Below are 16,906 nucleotides of genomic sequence, written 5' to 3'. Positions count from 1 at the left end.
TCTATCGCTCTCTTTATATCTATCTTTCTATCTCTATCTCTATATCTATCTATTATGTCTATCTATCTATCTCTATATCTATCTATTATGTCTATCTATCTATCTCTATATCTATCTATCTTACTCTATCTCTATATTTATTATCTATCTAGCTACCATCTATATCTATCTATCTTTATCTATATATATATATATATATATATATATCTATCTAATATCTATATCTATCTCTATACCTATCTATCTATCTATCCGTTATCTATCTCTATATCTTTTCTCTGTATCTATCTATCTCTATATCTATATCTCTCGCTATCTATCGCTCTATCTCTATATCTATCTCTATATCTATATCTATATATCTATCTCTATCTATCCCTATATCTATCTCTATATCTATATCTATTTCTCTCTATATCTATCTCTATATCTCTCTCTCTGTATATCTATCTATCGCTCTATCTCTATATCTCTATATCTATCTTTCTCTATCTATTTATCTCTATATCTTTTCTCTGTATTTATCTCTCTCTATATCTATATCTATCTATCTCTATATATATCTATTATCTCTATATCTATATCTATTTCTCTCTATATCTCGCTCTATATCTATCTATTTATCTCTATCTCTATATCTATCTCTCTGTTTTTCTATCTCTATATCTATCTCTATATCTATCTATCTTTCTCTCTCTATCTCTATCTATCTATCGCTCTCTCTATATCTATCTTTCTATCTCTATATCTATCTTTCTATCTATCTCTATATCTATCTATCTATTATGTCTATCTATCTAGCTATCTCTATTATCTATATCTACCTATCTCTATATCTATCTGTTATCTCTATATTTATTATCTATCTTTATCTATCTATCTCTATCTATTATCTATATCTCTCTCTATCTATTTATCGATCTCTGTATCTATCTCTCTCTATATCTATCTCTCTCTATCTACCGCTCTCTATCTATCTTTATATCTATATCTATCTATCTCTATATCTATTATCTCTATATCTATCTACCTACTGTATCTCTATATCTATCTCTATATCTATATCTGTTTCTCTCTATATCTATCTCTATATCTCTCTCTCTATAGCTATCTATATATTATCTCTATATCTATCTATCTCTATATCTATCTATCTATCTCTATATCTATCTGTTATCTCTATATCCATATCTATCTATCTATCTTTCTATCTAACACTATATCTCTATATCTATCTCTATATCTCATTATCTATCTATCTCTATCTCTCTTTATCTATCTATCTATTGATCTATCCATCTATCTCTATATCTATCTCTATATCTATCTATTATATCTATCATCTATATCTATCTATCCATCTATCTATCTAGCTATCTCTATCTATCTCTATATCTCTCTCTATATCTATCTATCTTTCTAACTCTATATCTATCTATCTCTATACATATCTCTATATCTAGCTATTATCTCTATATCTATCTCTCTATATCTATCTGTCTCTATATCTATCTATCTCTATATCTTATCTCTATATCTATCTCTATATATATCTCTATATATATCTCTATATCTATTTTTATTTATAGCCATCTATATATATTTATCTCTATATCTATCTATATATGTCTATATTATTATTATTATTATATCTGCATATCTCTATCTATTATCTATCTCTATCTATATATCTATCTATCTATCTCTATATCTTTCTATCTATAGCTATCTCTCTATATCTATCTATCCATTATCTATTTTCTATCTATCTCTATATCTATCTACCTATCGATCTATCTATCTATATTTCTTTCTATATCTATCTTTATATCTATCTCTATCTATCTCTATCTATCTTTATATCTATCTCTATCTATCTTTATATCTATCTCTATCTCTCTCTCTCTCTCTATCTATCTCTATCTATCTATCTCTCTCTCTCTATCTATCTATCCATTATCTACTATCTATCTCTATATCTATTTCTACATCTATCTTTCTATCTATATCTATCTAACTCTATATCTATATATCTATATAGCAGTATTCCCTATGAGGGGGGCAGTATTATTCCCTATGAGGGGGTGCATTATTCCCTATGAGGGGGGCAGTATTATACCCTATGAGGGGGGCAGTATTATACCCTATGAGGGGGTGCATTATACCCTATGAGGGGGTGCATTATACCCTATGAGGGGGTGCATTATACCCTATGAGGGGGGCAGTATTATACCCTATGAGGGGGGCAGTATTATACCCTATGAGGGGGGCAGTATTATACCCTATGAGGGGGTGCATTATACCCTATGAGGGGGGCAGTATTATACCCTATGAGGGGGGCAGTATTATACCCTATGAGGGGGGCAGTATTATACGCTATGAGGGGGTGCATTATTCCCTATGAGGGGGGCAGTATTATACCCTATGAGGGGGTGCATTATACCCTATGAGGGGGGCAGTATTATACCCTATGAGGGGGGCAGTATTATACCCTATGAGGGGGGCAGTATTATACCCTATGAGGGGGCAGTATTATACCATATGAGGGGGCAGTATTATACCCTATGAGGGGGTGCATTATACCCTATGAGGGGGGCAGTATTATATTCTATGAGATGGCTGCATTATATTCTATGAGGGGTCTACATTATATTCTATGAGGGGGCTGCTTTATATTCTATGAGGGGGCTACCCCAACTCCTGCTACATAATTAAGACATGTACAACCTTATATTATACCCAGATATTAGCGTGTTTTACCGCACAATTGGTGGTCTGGTATTTAACTCTATGCAGCTACATAGTGGGCCCCAAGAATGATTTTCTCTGGTGGGCCCAAGGTGTTCCAGTCCGACGCTGTTTATGGTTGTAGACTATGGGAGTTGTTATTGAGTATTGGGTATTACCTTCATCTCTTCTCTCTATTTCTGGTATATTTCTGCTTTCATCTTAAAAAGCTGCCCCACGATCAGCAGAGACCTGGACCTTTACCACCCTTAGCACACGCAACTATTCCCAGGTGTGAAGAAGAGGAGACCAAGTAACAGATAACAGCTTCCCCTGTACTGGAAGCTTTAGTTACAAGCAAAACATTCAGATCATTATAGGACAGGTTTTTGTGTCAGACACATCACCATTATCCCCATTTCAACACTGAAACAGACAAAAATCCATTGGTCTTTGTGACCTTAGTGAATGCAGACACTATTGGATAGATTACCCACATCTTGTACTTATTGTTTCACCACCAGAGCAATCCACATATCACAGACACTGACCACTATGGATACCAAGTGCTACTTAGACAATTCACTGCTTTGTGGTTGTTCAGCTTGTTCTGAAATAAAAAATGAGCAGCCACAGAATGTTGATTGTTGATTAAGATTTCTTAAAGGGGTATTCCCATCTCCAAGATCCTATCCCAATATGTAGTAGGTAGTATAATAGGGAAAAAAATGTGGTTATTATCCGTGCTGCTATCCAAATAATAGACCAGTCATGTAGATGGTGAAGAAATGGTGTTTTATTCTCTCAACGCGTTTCAAAGTCTACAGGACTTCTTCCTCAGGAGGTGCTATAGTATCTCTGTCCATAGTATGACTGGACCGTTATTTGGATAGCAGTGCGGATGAGAACCACAATTTTTCCCTATTATACTACGATTTGGTCATCAGTTTGACCCGTGGATCCGCTGCAGCTTGTGACTCGGATGTGTCTATATGCCTTGATATAAAAATCAGGTGATTGCAAACTCATCAAAGGATTATTTTAACCTCGGATAAGACCCTATTTGCGCTCTTCTCTCCTGCAGCATTTTGCTTGTAATATGTAGTTGGTGTAATAATATTAGCAAATACCTCCAATTAGAAATGTAGTACAGTTTTACTGATTCGCTATGTTTCTTTCCTCATGTGCAGGCATTGCAGGACTTTAGGTATCCATGGTTATGACTACTGATATAGTGACGGTTGGTTAGCTAGTTGCTAGTGGTCATTACCATGGATAACCTAAGGTACTGCAATGCCTGCACACGGGGAAAGAGACATAGCGAATCAGAAAAACTATACTACATTCCTAATTGAAGGTACTTGCTAATAATATCCCCTTTACCATCCCCTAAGGTGGTTTGCACATTAATGACCGTGCCAATTTTCACAATTCTGACCAGTGTCAATTTATGAGGTAATAACTCTGGAACGCTTTAATGGATCCAACTGATCCTGAGAATGTTTTTTCTTGACATATTGTACTTTATGATAGTGGTAAAATTTCTTCGATATGATTTGTGTTTACGTTTGTTTTTTTCACAAATCTGGCAAAAATTTGGAGAATTTTTGCAATTTTCAAACTTTGAATTCTTATGCCTTTAAATCAGAGTTATGTCACACAAAACAGTTAATAAAATATTTCCAAGATATCTACTTTACATTAGCACAATTTTTAAAAAAGTTATATTGAAGTATGTAATCATTGCGCTACAATATAAAAAAAAGGGGTACTGGTAGTGTGGAATGGTGTGAGGTTACAATATATCAGGCCGGGGTATGGGAAGCGTCCTCCCATGGTGGCAATTCGCACAAGTGCACGGAGACCCTGTTTGTGAAAGAGGCACCGTGATGGAAGCTAGCAGCAGGCTCCGGCCGGAAGCACTGCTGAAGTAGCGACGAGGTTGCCGGAAAGTGTGACGTCACGTGGCTCAAAACGGCTGAAAACATGTTTATTTATATTCATCTTTTTGATCGCATTTTATTCCACTTTTTTTCGCCCGTATGATGAAGCCTTATTTTTTTTTTACGGTGTTCACTAAGTATGAGAGTTTAATAGGCCGGGTTGTTCTGAACGCAGGGATACCAAATATGTGTACTTTTGTTTGTATATTTTTGCTTTTTCATAAAAATATTTATTTATGGGTACAAACCATTGATTTTTTTATTTTTAAACTTTTTTACTTTGTCCCATTTAGGACTTTCATTTCTTGCAGGCTGATCGCTGTATGTCATGGGGATGCGGGAGCCTCACTGTGCTATGCAAACTGTGAGCACTGCACTGATGGGGTTAAGTTGCTGATCATGCTCTGAGCATGATCAAGCAACTTTGCTAGCTCTGGTGACCTGGATGTCATCATGACGACATAGGGTCACCATGGCAATGATGTCGCGGGGTCTCCGATCCAAGTACAGAGGGGCTTGCTTCCCTCTGCCTGCTCTTGAAATGTTACAATCAAGTTTGGTTGCAGCAATTAGGGAGTTAAATTGCCCAAAGCAGTGCAGGAGCTCCTGGCACCGAATGCTGGGTGTCAGAATCAGCTGACACCCAGCGGCGATCAAGCGCGTTCAGCCTCTGTGCTGGATATGTCCATATGTCCCAGTTCAATAAGTACCAGGCCACAGGGACATATGTGAGCACAACCCTCATTTGTGGACGTCGGGCCTTCAGACCATCCTCAAGAAGTCAGTTTCTAACCGTTTGTGCAGACACATTTGTGGCCTGCTGGAGGTCATTTTGCAGGGCTCTGGCAGTGCTCCTCCTGTTCCTTCTTGCACAAAGGCGAATGTAGCGGTCCTGCTGGGTTGTTGCCCTCCTACGGCCCCCTCCACGTCTCCTGGTAGGTGTACTGGTCTGTCTCCTGGTAGCGCCTCCAGCCTCTGAACACTACGCTGACAGACACAGAAAACCTTCTTGCCACAGCTCGCATTGATGTGCCATCCTGGATGAGCTGCACTACCTGAGCCACTTGTGTGGGTTGTAGAGTCTGTCTCATGACACCACGTGTGTGAAAGCACAACCAACATTCAAAAGTGACCAAAACATCTGCCAGAAAGCATTGGTACTGAGATGTGGTCTGTGGTTCCCACCTGCAGAACCACTCCTTTTATTGAGGGTGTCTTGATAATTGCCAATAATTTCCATCTGTTGTCTATTCCTTTTGCACAACAGCATGTGAAATTGATTGTCAATCAGCGTTGCTTCCTAAGTGGACAGTTTGATTTCACAGAAGTTTGATTTACTTGCAGTTTTATTCTGTTGTTTAAGTGTTCCCTTTATTTTTTTGAGCAGTGTACATATTGGGATAGGATCTTGGAGTTGGAAATAACCCTTTAAGTTTCAACATTTTATATATCCACCTACAGCCAGTGAAACAGGGATTTTTGTGATAACTCACCGTAAAATCCTTTTCTCCGAGACACTCATTGGGGACACAGATACTGTGGGTGTATGCTTCTGCCGCTAGGAGGCTGACACTAAGTGAAAAAAAGAGGTTAGCGCCTTCTCCGCCGTATACATCCTCGCCCCTATTTCGGGCGGAAATCAGTTTGGTGCCAAAGCAGTAGGAGGACAACAAAATCAGCCTTAATACAGGTACAACATGTCCAAAACACCACCCTTATATCAAATTAGTAAATGCATATAAATTTAAACAAAACAAGAGCCAACTGGCTAATAGGGTGGGTGCTGTGTCCCCCAATGAGCGTCTCGGAGGAAAGGATTTTACGGTGAGTTATCACAAAAATCCCTGTTTCTCCTTCGCCTCATTGGGGGAAACAGATACTGTGGGACTTCCTAAAGCAGTCCCTGGGTGGGACCGATCCAAGCTACATGCACCTCTTGTTTAAAGGTGCGCCACCGCTGCTTGGAGAATCCTTCTACCCAGGCTCGCATCCGCCGAGGCCTGAGCATGAATATTATAATGTTTGGCAAATGTGTGCAGGCTGGACCAGGTTGCTGCCTTGCAAGTTCCATCGAAGCCTGGTGCCGAGGCGCCCACTGCCCGAGTAGAGTGCGCTCTGATCCCTGCTGGAATCGGCGTGCCTCTAATGCGGTAGGACACCTGAATAGTCAAACGAATCCATCTGGCTATGGTCGATTTTGAGGCATCGAGTCCCTTCCTGCGCCCTTCGGGGAGCACGAACAGCGTGTCCGTCTGACGAAAGGGTGCCATCCTCGACACGTACCTCCGGAGGGCTCTTACCATGTCTAACGTGTGAAGAGCCTCTTCCACACGGTGCACCGGTGCTGGACAAAATGAAGGCAAGACAACATCTTCATTAATATGAAAAGAGGACACGACTTTCGGCAGAATAGGAGGGGCTGGTCTGAGCACCACCTTATCCTTATGGAAAGTGAGGAACGGGGCTTGGCAGGATAGTGTTGCCAGTTCTGAAACCGGCATGGTAGAAGTGATGGCCACTAGGAACACCAAGTTACCTCAAGGAGATATCCTGAAGCGGTTCAACTGGAGCTTCCTGCAGAACACTTAGGACCAGGTTAAGGTCCCAAGCGTCCATAGGCGCCTTATAGAGAGGTACCAAGAGGGAGACTCCCTGGATGAAAGACTTCACCTGCAGATTGGTAGCGATTCTGCGCTGGCACAGAACGGATAAGGCCGATATTGGTCTCCTGAGGGAACTTGGGGCTAAGCCCGAGTCTAGGCCCGACTGGAGAAAAGTCAAGATGTTGGGGATCGAGAATCTCCGCGGAGAAACACCGCGGCCTCGACACCAAGCAAAGAACACCTTCCAGGTGTGGTGGTAAAATTCGTGCTGAAGCAGGCTTCCGGGCGCTAATCATTGTAGCGACCACCTTGCTCCCGAACCCTACCTGGGTTAGAGTCCAAGATTCAACGGCCATGCTGTCAAACACAGGGCCCCTGAGTTCGGGTGGCAAATCGGCCCTTGAGAAAGTAGATCTGGGCGCTCTGGCAGGCGCCAAGGAACGTCGGCGAGCCGCTGCATTAGATCTGCGTACCACGCTTGACGGGGCCAGCCGAATCGCCGGGACCCCTTCCGTCTTGATCTTCCTGATGACCCGCGGAAGTAGTGGCAGCGGGGGAAATAGATATGGGAGGCGAAACTGGTTTCATGGCAGAACCAATGCGTCCACAGCGATTGCCTGCAGGTCCCTGGCCCGAGCGACATATGTGGGCACCTTGGCGTCCACTCTGGATGCCATCCGGTCCACATCCGAAGTTCCCCACAGCTGACAAATCTGCCAGAAGACTTCGGGATGTAGAGACCACTCTCTGGACGCAAGACCCTGCCGGCTGAGGTCTGCCGCCCAATTTTCCATGCCCGGGATGTGGACAGCCAAAATCACTGAGCGGTTTGCTTCGGCCCACTGCAGAACGTGCCCCACCTCGCGCATGGTTGCTCTGCTGCGGGTGCCCCCTTGGTGAATTATGTAAGCCACCGCCGTGGCGTTGTCCGGCTGAATCCGGACGGGGCGGCCTGCTAGAAAGTGATGAAACTTTTGCAGAGCCAGCCGAATTGCTCGTATCTCCAATAACTTGACCGGGAGGCAAGCCTCCTGTGGCGACCACCGTCCCTGGATTGTGTGGTGGCGAAACACTGCTCCCCAGCCGAGGAGACTGGCATCGGTTGTCATCACCAACCAATGGTCTGGGGGAAAGGGTTTCCCCTGGGTCAGAGAGGAACTGGTTATCCATCATCCGAGCGACTGCCTGACTTGAAAGGACAGTCGGTACTGCCGGTAGAACGTGAAGGGATTCTTGTCCCAAGCTGACAAAAGGGCGTGCTGCAGGGGGTGAAGATGGAACTGGGCGAACGTTACTGCTTCCATTGCTGCCACCATTTTCCCTAGACTCCTCATCCCGGATCGGATGGTATGAGGGACTGGTTGCCGAAGTGTCCGGACTCCTCCTCGCATGCCCGTATTGAAGGGTCTTTGACCGAGAGGTCGTCCAGATAAGGCAAGACGACTATGCCTCAAGAATGCCGTATGGCCATGACAACTGCCATAACCTTTGTGAACACTCTGGGGCCGTGGCTAGCCCGAAGGGTAGTGCTACAAACTGAAAATGTTGATCGCTGATGGCGAAGCGTAGAAACCTCTGATGAGGAGAAAAAAATGGGAATATGCAGATATGCGTCCTGGATATCTATTGAGGCCAAGTATTCTCCCTGCTCCATGGCCGATATGACTGACTGGAGAGACTCCATCCGGAAATGTCTGATCCTGATGAATATGTTCAGAAGCTTCAGGTCCAAAACAGGCCTGACAGACCCGTCCTTTTTGGGAACCGCAAAAAGGTTGGAATAGAACCCCTGATTTTTTTTCATGTTCCGGCACTGGAACAATGACTCCGTTGTGCTGGAGCGATTTGATGGCTCCCAATAGAGCCCTTTGCCTGGGCCTCTGGGAAGCCGGGAAAGAAAAACAGTCTTGGCGGGTATCTGACAAATTCTATTTTGTAACCTGAGGCCACCAATTCCTTTACCCATGCGTCGTGAGCAACATTGGCCCAGACGTGGAAAACCAGAGTAGGCGGCCGCCCACCTTGCCGGAGTCGTCTGGTAAAGGCCTCGAGTCATTTGGCCGACGATCTTTGGGATCTGGGTCCCCTCGATCTGGGCTGCTGAGTACGCAATCTCCATAATGGGTTGGCTCTATATGAGACCTGCCGTTCCCTTATCCTGGTTGGGGCGGCCTGAGGCGGTGGAATTGGCCGCTGTAGTCCACCTGGTGTTGCGAAAGGCCCAAAAACGTGCCTGAAATGGGTGACGAAAAAGCGGTTTGACCCTTTGTTGAGGGAGAAACCCGCTCCCTCCTTCTGTGGAGTCGGAGATAAGTTGATCCAACTTCTCCCCAAATAGGTGGCCGCACTGATAAGGCAGGGAAGTCAAGGACTTCTTAGAAGAAGAATCGGCTCTTCTGATCGAAATTGCATTAGCGGCAGCAAGTGCCGAGCAATTGGCCGCATCCAAGAACGCATTGATTATATAGTCTCCAGCCGTCGCCATCTGACCTGCGTCCTCTGAAATCTCCGCAGGTAGATCCTGCTCCTGCGTGACCTCGTTTATGTTTCTGACCATGATACCATAGCCTTGGCTACCCAAGTTGCTGCGAACGAGGGAGCGAGTGCTAACCCTGACGCCTCATATACTGAGCAAGCTAAGCTCTGTATAAGGCGATCCGTGGGATCCTTAATCGAGGAAACACCAGGGACGGATAGCAGGGTCTTAGTGGCTGGGCGCGAAGCAGGAGGATCCATCTTTTACGGAGGTCCGGAGCAAACAGACACCTTGTTTTGAGTGCCTTTTGACCCGAGAAACACCTGTCTGTGCATTCTCTGTGCCGCTGCACTATGTCCTCAAACTCCGGGTGAGAGGAAAAAATTCTGTGAGGGCGCTTCACTCGCTTAAATGCCACTTTATGACCCGTAGCCGCTGTGGGATCATCCTCAATCCCCAGGGTCTGATTGACGGCTTCTATGAGGCTGTCCACTGTTTCACGTGACTCTGGAGTGTCCAGGTCAAGGGGCTCGTCTGAGTCGCAATCTGAGGTCTGCTCGCTATCAACCACTGGTGACGGGTAGCGAGAAGCAGAGCTTACGGATGCCAAGGCATCGGATGGACTGGAAGACACCATGTGGATTAGTTTCCTCCGGGTCTGCCTGGAGTGAGAGCGGCCCCTGCAGGCCGGAGGCTTTTGTGAGGTGGAGGTTCCCTCTAAGGCCAGCGAGCCATCATCTCTGCCCCTATCTGGGGATTGAAGGGATTCTATTGCTCTCGTAAGCGACGCCATGGACTGTGACAGTGATCGGGCCCACTACAGGGGATTTGACACATTGGTCGCGGTCGCAAGGGAGGGCTCCTTGGCGCGTTCGGATTTGCAGGCTTCGCATAATTGCTTGCTCTGCGCCCGCGGAAACGCAGCCCGACAAGAGATGCATGCAGCGTAAAAGAACGTGAGTGTCTTTGCCTTTTCGGACATACTGTATCTGTGCGCTGCTGGGGATGTGGGGAGGAGGTCTCACCTCGTTTTCCCTGTAGCGTGGCCCCTCGGGCAGCACTTACCCCAGTCCTGAGCCCCCCCCATCCTGGCTGCTTCCTTCAAATCGCGCACCACCAGCTGTGGGAGTGACCAGCATGTAAAACCGCACTAGGGGCTGTGCTTCCGTTCTGCAGCCTGGCCGTGCTCCGAAGCCGGGGCCTAAGTTTCTTCGCCGTCATCCAGTGCAGGGCGGGCCACCGGAAGTGACGCACGGCTCCAGGGGCGGGACTTCCGGCCGCGGCCTAGCTCCGGCTGCAGCCACGACCTCAATTTTTCCCCTACCCGACCGGGAGGGGGGGCGCGGTACACAAAAAACATGGCACCACTAACTGCGCGGCGCCGCCTGACAGATCCAGCCACCCTCAGCCTTGCGTGGTCGGTGGCTTCCGCCGGCTGGGGGCTCCAGCCCTGAGATCTTCGCAGGAGCCCTCCAGACCCTCTCCTCACCGGTGATCCTCTTCAGCCTGAGCGCAGGTATGTGAGGGGGCCTTGATAACATAGGACGGTGCAGGCACCCTAGCTCCATCTAACCCCTTCAGGGGGTGAGGAGAGGGACCGTCCGCCACCTTGCAGCACCGCAGTCTAAGCATTGGTGGAGCAGTTGGGGCCGCATGGACTAATCTTGTGCCTCTGTACAGCCCATGGTTGTCAATACCTAGGGGTGGTCAGGGCTAAGTCCGGCATCATGTCCCACGTCGCGGGAGAGGATACGTGGAGGGACACTCACACGTGCTCGCCCGTTGTTGGTTTGGGGAGATCGGACCCTTTCAATAGGATCCGTTGCCCCTGTCTTATCTTCATAGAGTAGAAGAAAAAAAATAAAAGTCTGGGGAAAACGGCCCAGATATGTCCCACGGTGCGGGAGAGGGTACGTGGAGGCGATACTCAACACGTGCTCGCTCTTTGATGGTTTGGGGAGATCGGACCCTTTCAATAGGGTCCATCTCCCCTGTCTCATCTTCATAGAAAAAAAAGAGTTAAAAAGAAAAGAAAAAGTCTGGAGCAAACCAGACGTGTGCCTCCAAAGGACACTAAGCATAAAACTGATTTCCACCCGCAATAGGGGCGAGGGTGTACACGGCGGAGGAGGAGCTAACCTCTTTTTTTCACTTACATTAGTGTCAACCTCCTAGCGGCAGAAGCATACACCCACAGTATCTGTGTCCCCCAATGAGGCGAAGGAGAAAAGAAACATTTGTGAACTAGGCTCAGCGTAGCTCCCACAGGCAGTATCTAATGCTAATGCAGGTAAAAAAAAAAAAAAAAAATGCAGATTTCAGACACACTATTGCCGTTTGAATCAGGGTGAGATTTTTGTTAACATTGACAGCATCAATTAGTAGGCTGCTGATGTCACATTCTCAGCGCAGATCACTGCAGATGTTCACAGATAACTGAAAATCCCAGTCACAAGGGAGCTGCTACAATACACACATTAATTAAGATTGGACTTGTTACAACTCAATCTAGTCTGGACAGTTTGCAATTCAGGAGTCATTAGTGTTCACTCACCTTTCAGCGTCAGCGGGGAGCTGCCTGTGGAAGTGCTACTGTTGGGCCGAGGGACTAGAAAGAAAAATTTAGTTTTAATAAGGATAAGATAGTAGTAACTTGTGCCATATGAACTTCTTGACACAGAAACCACATCAGGAAGCCACACTGAGTCCACGGCAGAAACCTGAGACCAAGCCGTGACTTTCTGCTGCCGTTCCATGTAAACATGACCGCTTTTTGCAAACAAGATTTTTTTGGTCATCATCAGAAATTTGGATGCAACATGTCCCCAAAAGTAATGGGGCCAAGATGGTCAGCGAGGGCTTGGATCAAGTCTGACACTGGTCACTAATGGGAACCACAATGTTCCCTCGAGTTTGACTGTAGAGGAGGTTGAACAGGTGGTGCGCCGCTATCTCCACCAGTCCCATCTGCAATGAATGAAGGCGGAGCTGCACACATTCAGACTCTCGGGATCAGTGCAGATCGCAGCAAACACCAAGTCATTACCCAGACCAAGAATCGGCAACAACTTACTATTTTACAGAAACCATAAGTCTACAAAAATTAGCATAAAAAATTACATTACCACAAAGGCCTCCAGGGTTGCGCTCATTATCAGGAAACTGTTCAAACAGGTTCTCATCAGAATTGATACCTAAATATCAAAAAGTCAGAATATTTTACAAAGAAAGCCAAAATAATCACCAAAACGTAAGTGAAAAGTTTTTTTTTGTTTTTTTTTTTAACAGGAATCCTCAACCCTACACATTTCAGTGAGATTTGCATATGACTTTATGTGCATGGGGGTCCCTCCACCACCAAGCCAAGAGCAGTATGCATTATGGATGAGTCAATGGGGAGCCATTACCATTGAACTTTAGGAGAGTGTTGCACATAACCCCACCCCAACAGTACCCTCCCCATTATTAATCCACACTAGACTATCTCTACAGGAGCTGTTCCAACACTCACCTTTCCGTCTACCTGGCTGCAGAGACCTCAGACTCGTCGCCGGGCTCAAGTGAATTGCAGATGTGGATAAGGTCCTGGAGCCGGCTTCTATCCTCCGTGAGCGAGAAGTCCGCTCCGAAACCTCCATCTCCTCACTGCTGCAGCCATGATAAGACTTCCGATGCTGCCTGTGACCAACATCAGCCAGGACTGAAGAACCAAAGAGCACACGATCTAGTGAGCAGATGGTATACAGCATACTAGGAGCCCTGACGCAGCACACAGCAGCAGATACTGACACATAAGTGCATCGTGCTGGAAACAAATGTATCCAAGAGATTTAGACAATGTAACAATTGGAATAAAATTCTCTTTAATGTATTTGTAACTTCTCATTGTATCTGTCAGCCAATTGCAGGACAATATAAGCCACCATGTGTTACAATTCTAAAGAAGGGAGATACGGCAAAGTCTACAGCCGCCAGTATGTCCATAGAGGATGTGCACGCAGGAAATAGATCTACAGTGGTGTCTATTCACATTTCGCAGAAACATTCCCACAATGTACTGGAAGGTCAGATCTGTGCTGCGCTGCGCCAGACTAAGCTGTCAGTAAAGCAACAAAAATTTCAAGCATAGCGTTATTTACTTCACATAGGGAAGACGATATAAGGGACAGAACACGGGCAACGGCATGTGGGAAAAAACAAGCAATCTGACAGGCTACACTCCCATGACCCCCCCCCCCGGACTATAGGGAACTACTTTCCCAAATCCTCAAACATAACACACTGAGTTGCTGGGTTCTTGCTCCCGACAAATCATATAAATTACATTCAAGCGCTAGCCACTGCAGGGTGGTTGGCCAGATCACCAAATGTGAACCCGCCCTATAAGTACTTGAAACCAACCCCTTAGGACAACGTGTTGTACGATCACTTCCACATGTCAGACAGTGCACCCATTTCAGGTGCTCGCACAGTGAACAGAGGGTTAATAGGCAAAGCGCAAATGAAAGGTTAGAGGAGAGAAAGCTGAAACTGGACATGCGGAACAATGTCTGGACAATGGAGGTCACTGGTCTGGTTAGACAGGAGGGGAAGCCACAGTGACCAGGGAAGTATTCATTCATTTCTACATATGTGTATATATAGGGGATTTAACGTTTGCAATGCTATCTGCCCTATATCTATATAAATACGTAAAGTGAAATTAGTTTTTATTCAGGTTTCCTCAGTCTTGTACTGCAGCCTCCACGCAAAATAATACAAAAACGACTGCACACTCTAGGCCGCAGCTACATTAGATCATTATATCAGGGCTAAGTCATCTGCAACGAGAAATATCTATGTAGCTAAATACGAGAAGTCTGCAACCGGCATTACTTCAGCTGCTGTCAAAACTACTACTCCCAAAATGAGCTGACACAGGATTCAGGGAATGATGGGAGTTGGAGTTTGACAACTGCTGGAGTGATTGATCCTCTGTTAGTGCAGAGATTAAAAGGAGGCGAGGAGCAGTAACTTCAGTTAATGTACATATAGAGACAATTGCTAAGAAGGCAATCACAGTATATACATTGTATACGTTACTACTTAAAACAATGCCAATATCTGCATTACTTTAATTTCTTCTTATAAAGTTTGATACTTCCAGCTATAGCTACAAAAATATTGTAGGCTCATAAGAAGTTCTGCAGCAGCTACTCAATGTAATTAAAAGCACAGTTCTGCTGTACTTCTAACATCATGAAAAGATACTTCCCCGCACCACATTTGATGACGGACAGTAAAACAGCAGCGCAACATCTTGCAGACAAAAATATCATGGCTGCAGGAAACGCTGAGACTTACGCTGCCAGGACAGTTACTTTGTGGTGAGTGATGATTGGGTGAAACTTCAGTTTTAAGAAGGGGGGAGGTGTCTGATCAGCTTCACACAATTACTTCTGGATACACATACAACTTAGACAATACAGATCACGTGCGGAGAATCGATTTTGGTCCTTGAGGTAAATGTATAAATATGGCGAGTAATAAATTAAGGATGGGGGTGCACTGCAGAAAGAGACTACAGAGAGCGTCAAAAGTCCCTGATCTCTGGGAGGGAGACAGAGCTCTTATGGGTAGTGGGTGAGAGATCTACAGATGACCAGAACCGCAGGCGCTCCGAGAAACGGCGCTGACTCTGGGACGCCTTCTTTTCTTGACTCTTGCTTTTCAAAAATGGAAACTTTTTGCGAGGAGTGGCTACGGATAGATAGAGAAGACACCAGGCAGGACAGGAGAGAAGTGAGAGTTATACGGGTTAAACAGAGATAAATGTGGAATAGATGGAGACAGATAAAATTCATCTTAGATTATGGTCCAGTTTCTAGTCTACAAAGCCTTAGTTCCCTAAATGTCCTCATCGGCCTGTTGCTACCAGTAGGTGGCATTTTCTGTGACTTCACCACTCTAGAAGCTGGAGACAGACTGCCACCTAGTGTTAGCAACAAACTGCACAAATATTGGACAAATCAGAGTGTGCCTGAAGTCTCCTTTTGGGACAGATTTTTAACATTTGGACTTGACCCATAATTCTAGTTGCTGACTGCAAATGACTGAAAGCCAAGCCACAAACAAAAACATCCCTTGACTTTCTACTGTGAATGAGAGATTAATATGTAATAATTCCACAATCTGAGCAAGCAGAGGTAGGAAAAAAGGACCTGCTGCAGTCAATGGAATAAAAAAGGTGAAATTCTACAGATTAGCTAAATAGTGATTTTGGAATGTATTTGCCCCATATAAATCTACAGATTCACACTTTACACTCAATGGTCTGAAATTTGGAAAAAGGCTAAAAGTTGATTGGATCTGAAAACCAGCAAACAGGTCAGGACGCACCCTGAACTGGAGGAGATTCCAGATCGCTCTGACCAGGAATCATTACGAGCGCTCATGCACACAACGCACCTTTACTGGTGAAGGACTTGGCCACGTCCCTCTCATCAGACCCTTGAGAACAGTTATCCGTGTTCTCTTGCTGAACTCTTAGGGGCCGCGTACAAGATGGCGACGCAGCATTCTCCACGTTCTCCACCGTTTGGTTGGTGACATCACCCACTGACTTGGGTCTCTCTCGGGAGCTCTCTTTTCTTGGTTTGATGAGCTTGGCAAGAGCTCGAGCACCGGACCAGTGGTTCTTCCTGCAGACACAAAATCCCAATAAGAATAGTCAGTAAACTGGAAGCTGGACCCTTCGAGCAACAGACACTGGATAGGTATAGGTGAAATAAAGCAGAAATGGAGAGTGTGGCTGGACGTGGTCGAATGTAGACGTGCTTTCTGCTGCTACTAACCACCATCCACCACATAGCAATCGGTTCCAGTACCTCAGCATGGGCAAATCAGGGACTAAAAAGACAAGGACCCGGTACTGCACCCGTTCTGCATCCCCCCCCTCAGGGCGATATTGAGCCTTTACTCAACAGGGCACAGAGACCGGACCAGGCACCATCTCCATCATCCCCCCAGAACAGAGGCAGTCAGGAGGTGCTCGCTCGCACGCACGCAGGGTGCAGTTTCTGCACCAGAGCTCGACGACAAGGCTTCAGACCACCAGGTAACCGGGAGGAGAGAGGAAGGTCCCCGGAGAGATACTGTATGTGGCAGGGAGGTTCCAG

The 16,906-nt window shown here is 45.5% G+C and overlaps 2 protein-coding genes across 6 annotated transcripts in view; one reads left to right on the top strand and one right to left on the bottom strand.

Annotated features, from left to right (window-relative positions):
• Window positions 1-13,627, top strand: part of DGLUCY (D-glutamate cyclase) — a 227,913-nt gene extending 214,286 nt beyond the window's left edge. For both annotated transcript variants that reach the window (XM_073578169.1, XM_073578168.1), the window contains exon 14: window positions 13,038-13,627. The gene's annotated coding sequence lies outside the window, so the exon portion shown is untranslated. The remainder of the gene's footprint in view (window positions 1-13,037) is intronic.
• Window positions 1-16,906, bottom strand: part of CCDC88C (coiled-coil domain containing 88C) — a 142,059-nt gene that overhangs the window by 11,797 nt on the left and 113,356 nt on the right. For 3 of the 4 annotated variants that reach the window (XM_073578163.1, XM_073578164.1, XM_073578162.1), the window contains exons 25-28: window positions 16,197-16,429; window positions 13,261-13,449; window positions 12,875-12,943; window positions 12,304-12,357 (exon numbers count right to left, since the gene is read on the bottom strand). In XM_073578163.1, coding sequence (XP_073434264.1) covers window positions 12,304-12,357; window positions 12,875-12,943; window positions 13,261-13,449; window positions 16,197-16,429 — 545 coding nt within the window. Of the gene's footprint in view, window positions 1-12,303; window positions 12,358-12,874; window positions 12,944-13,260; window positions 13,450-14,070; window positions 15,489-16,196; window positions 16,430-16,906 lie in introns of those variants that run through there. The other variant, XM_073578165.1, reaches the window with a different exon arrangement.

This window comes from Dendrobates tinctorius, unplaced genomic scaffold, assembly GCF_039654945.1.
Source record: "Dendrobates tinctorius isolate UK_male_01 unplaced genomic scaffold, ASM3965494v1 ptg000058l, whole genome shotgun sequence".
Classification (NCBI taxonomy): domain Eukaryota; kingdom Metazoa; phylum Chordata; class Amphibia; order Anura; family Dendrobatidae; genus Dendrobates; species Dendrobates tinctorius.
The sequence above is the reverse complement of the archived record's forward strand: the minus strand, read 5'-3'. Positions and strand labels throughout refer to the sequence as shown.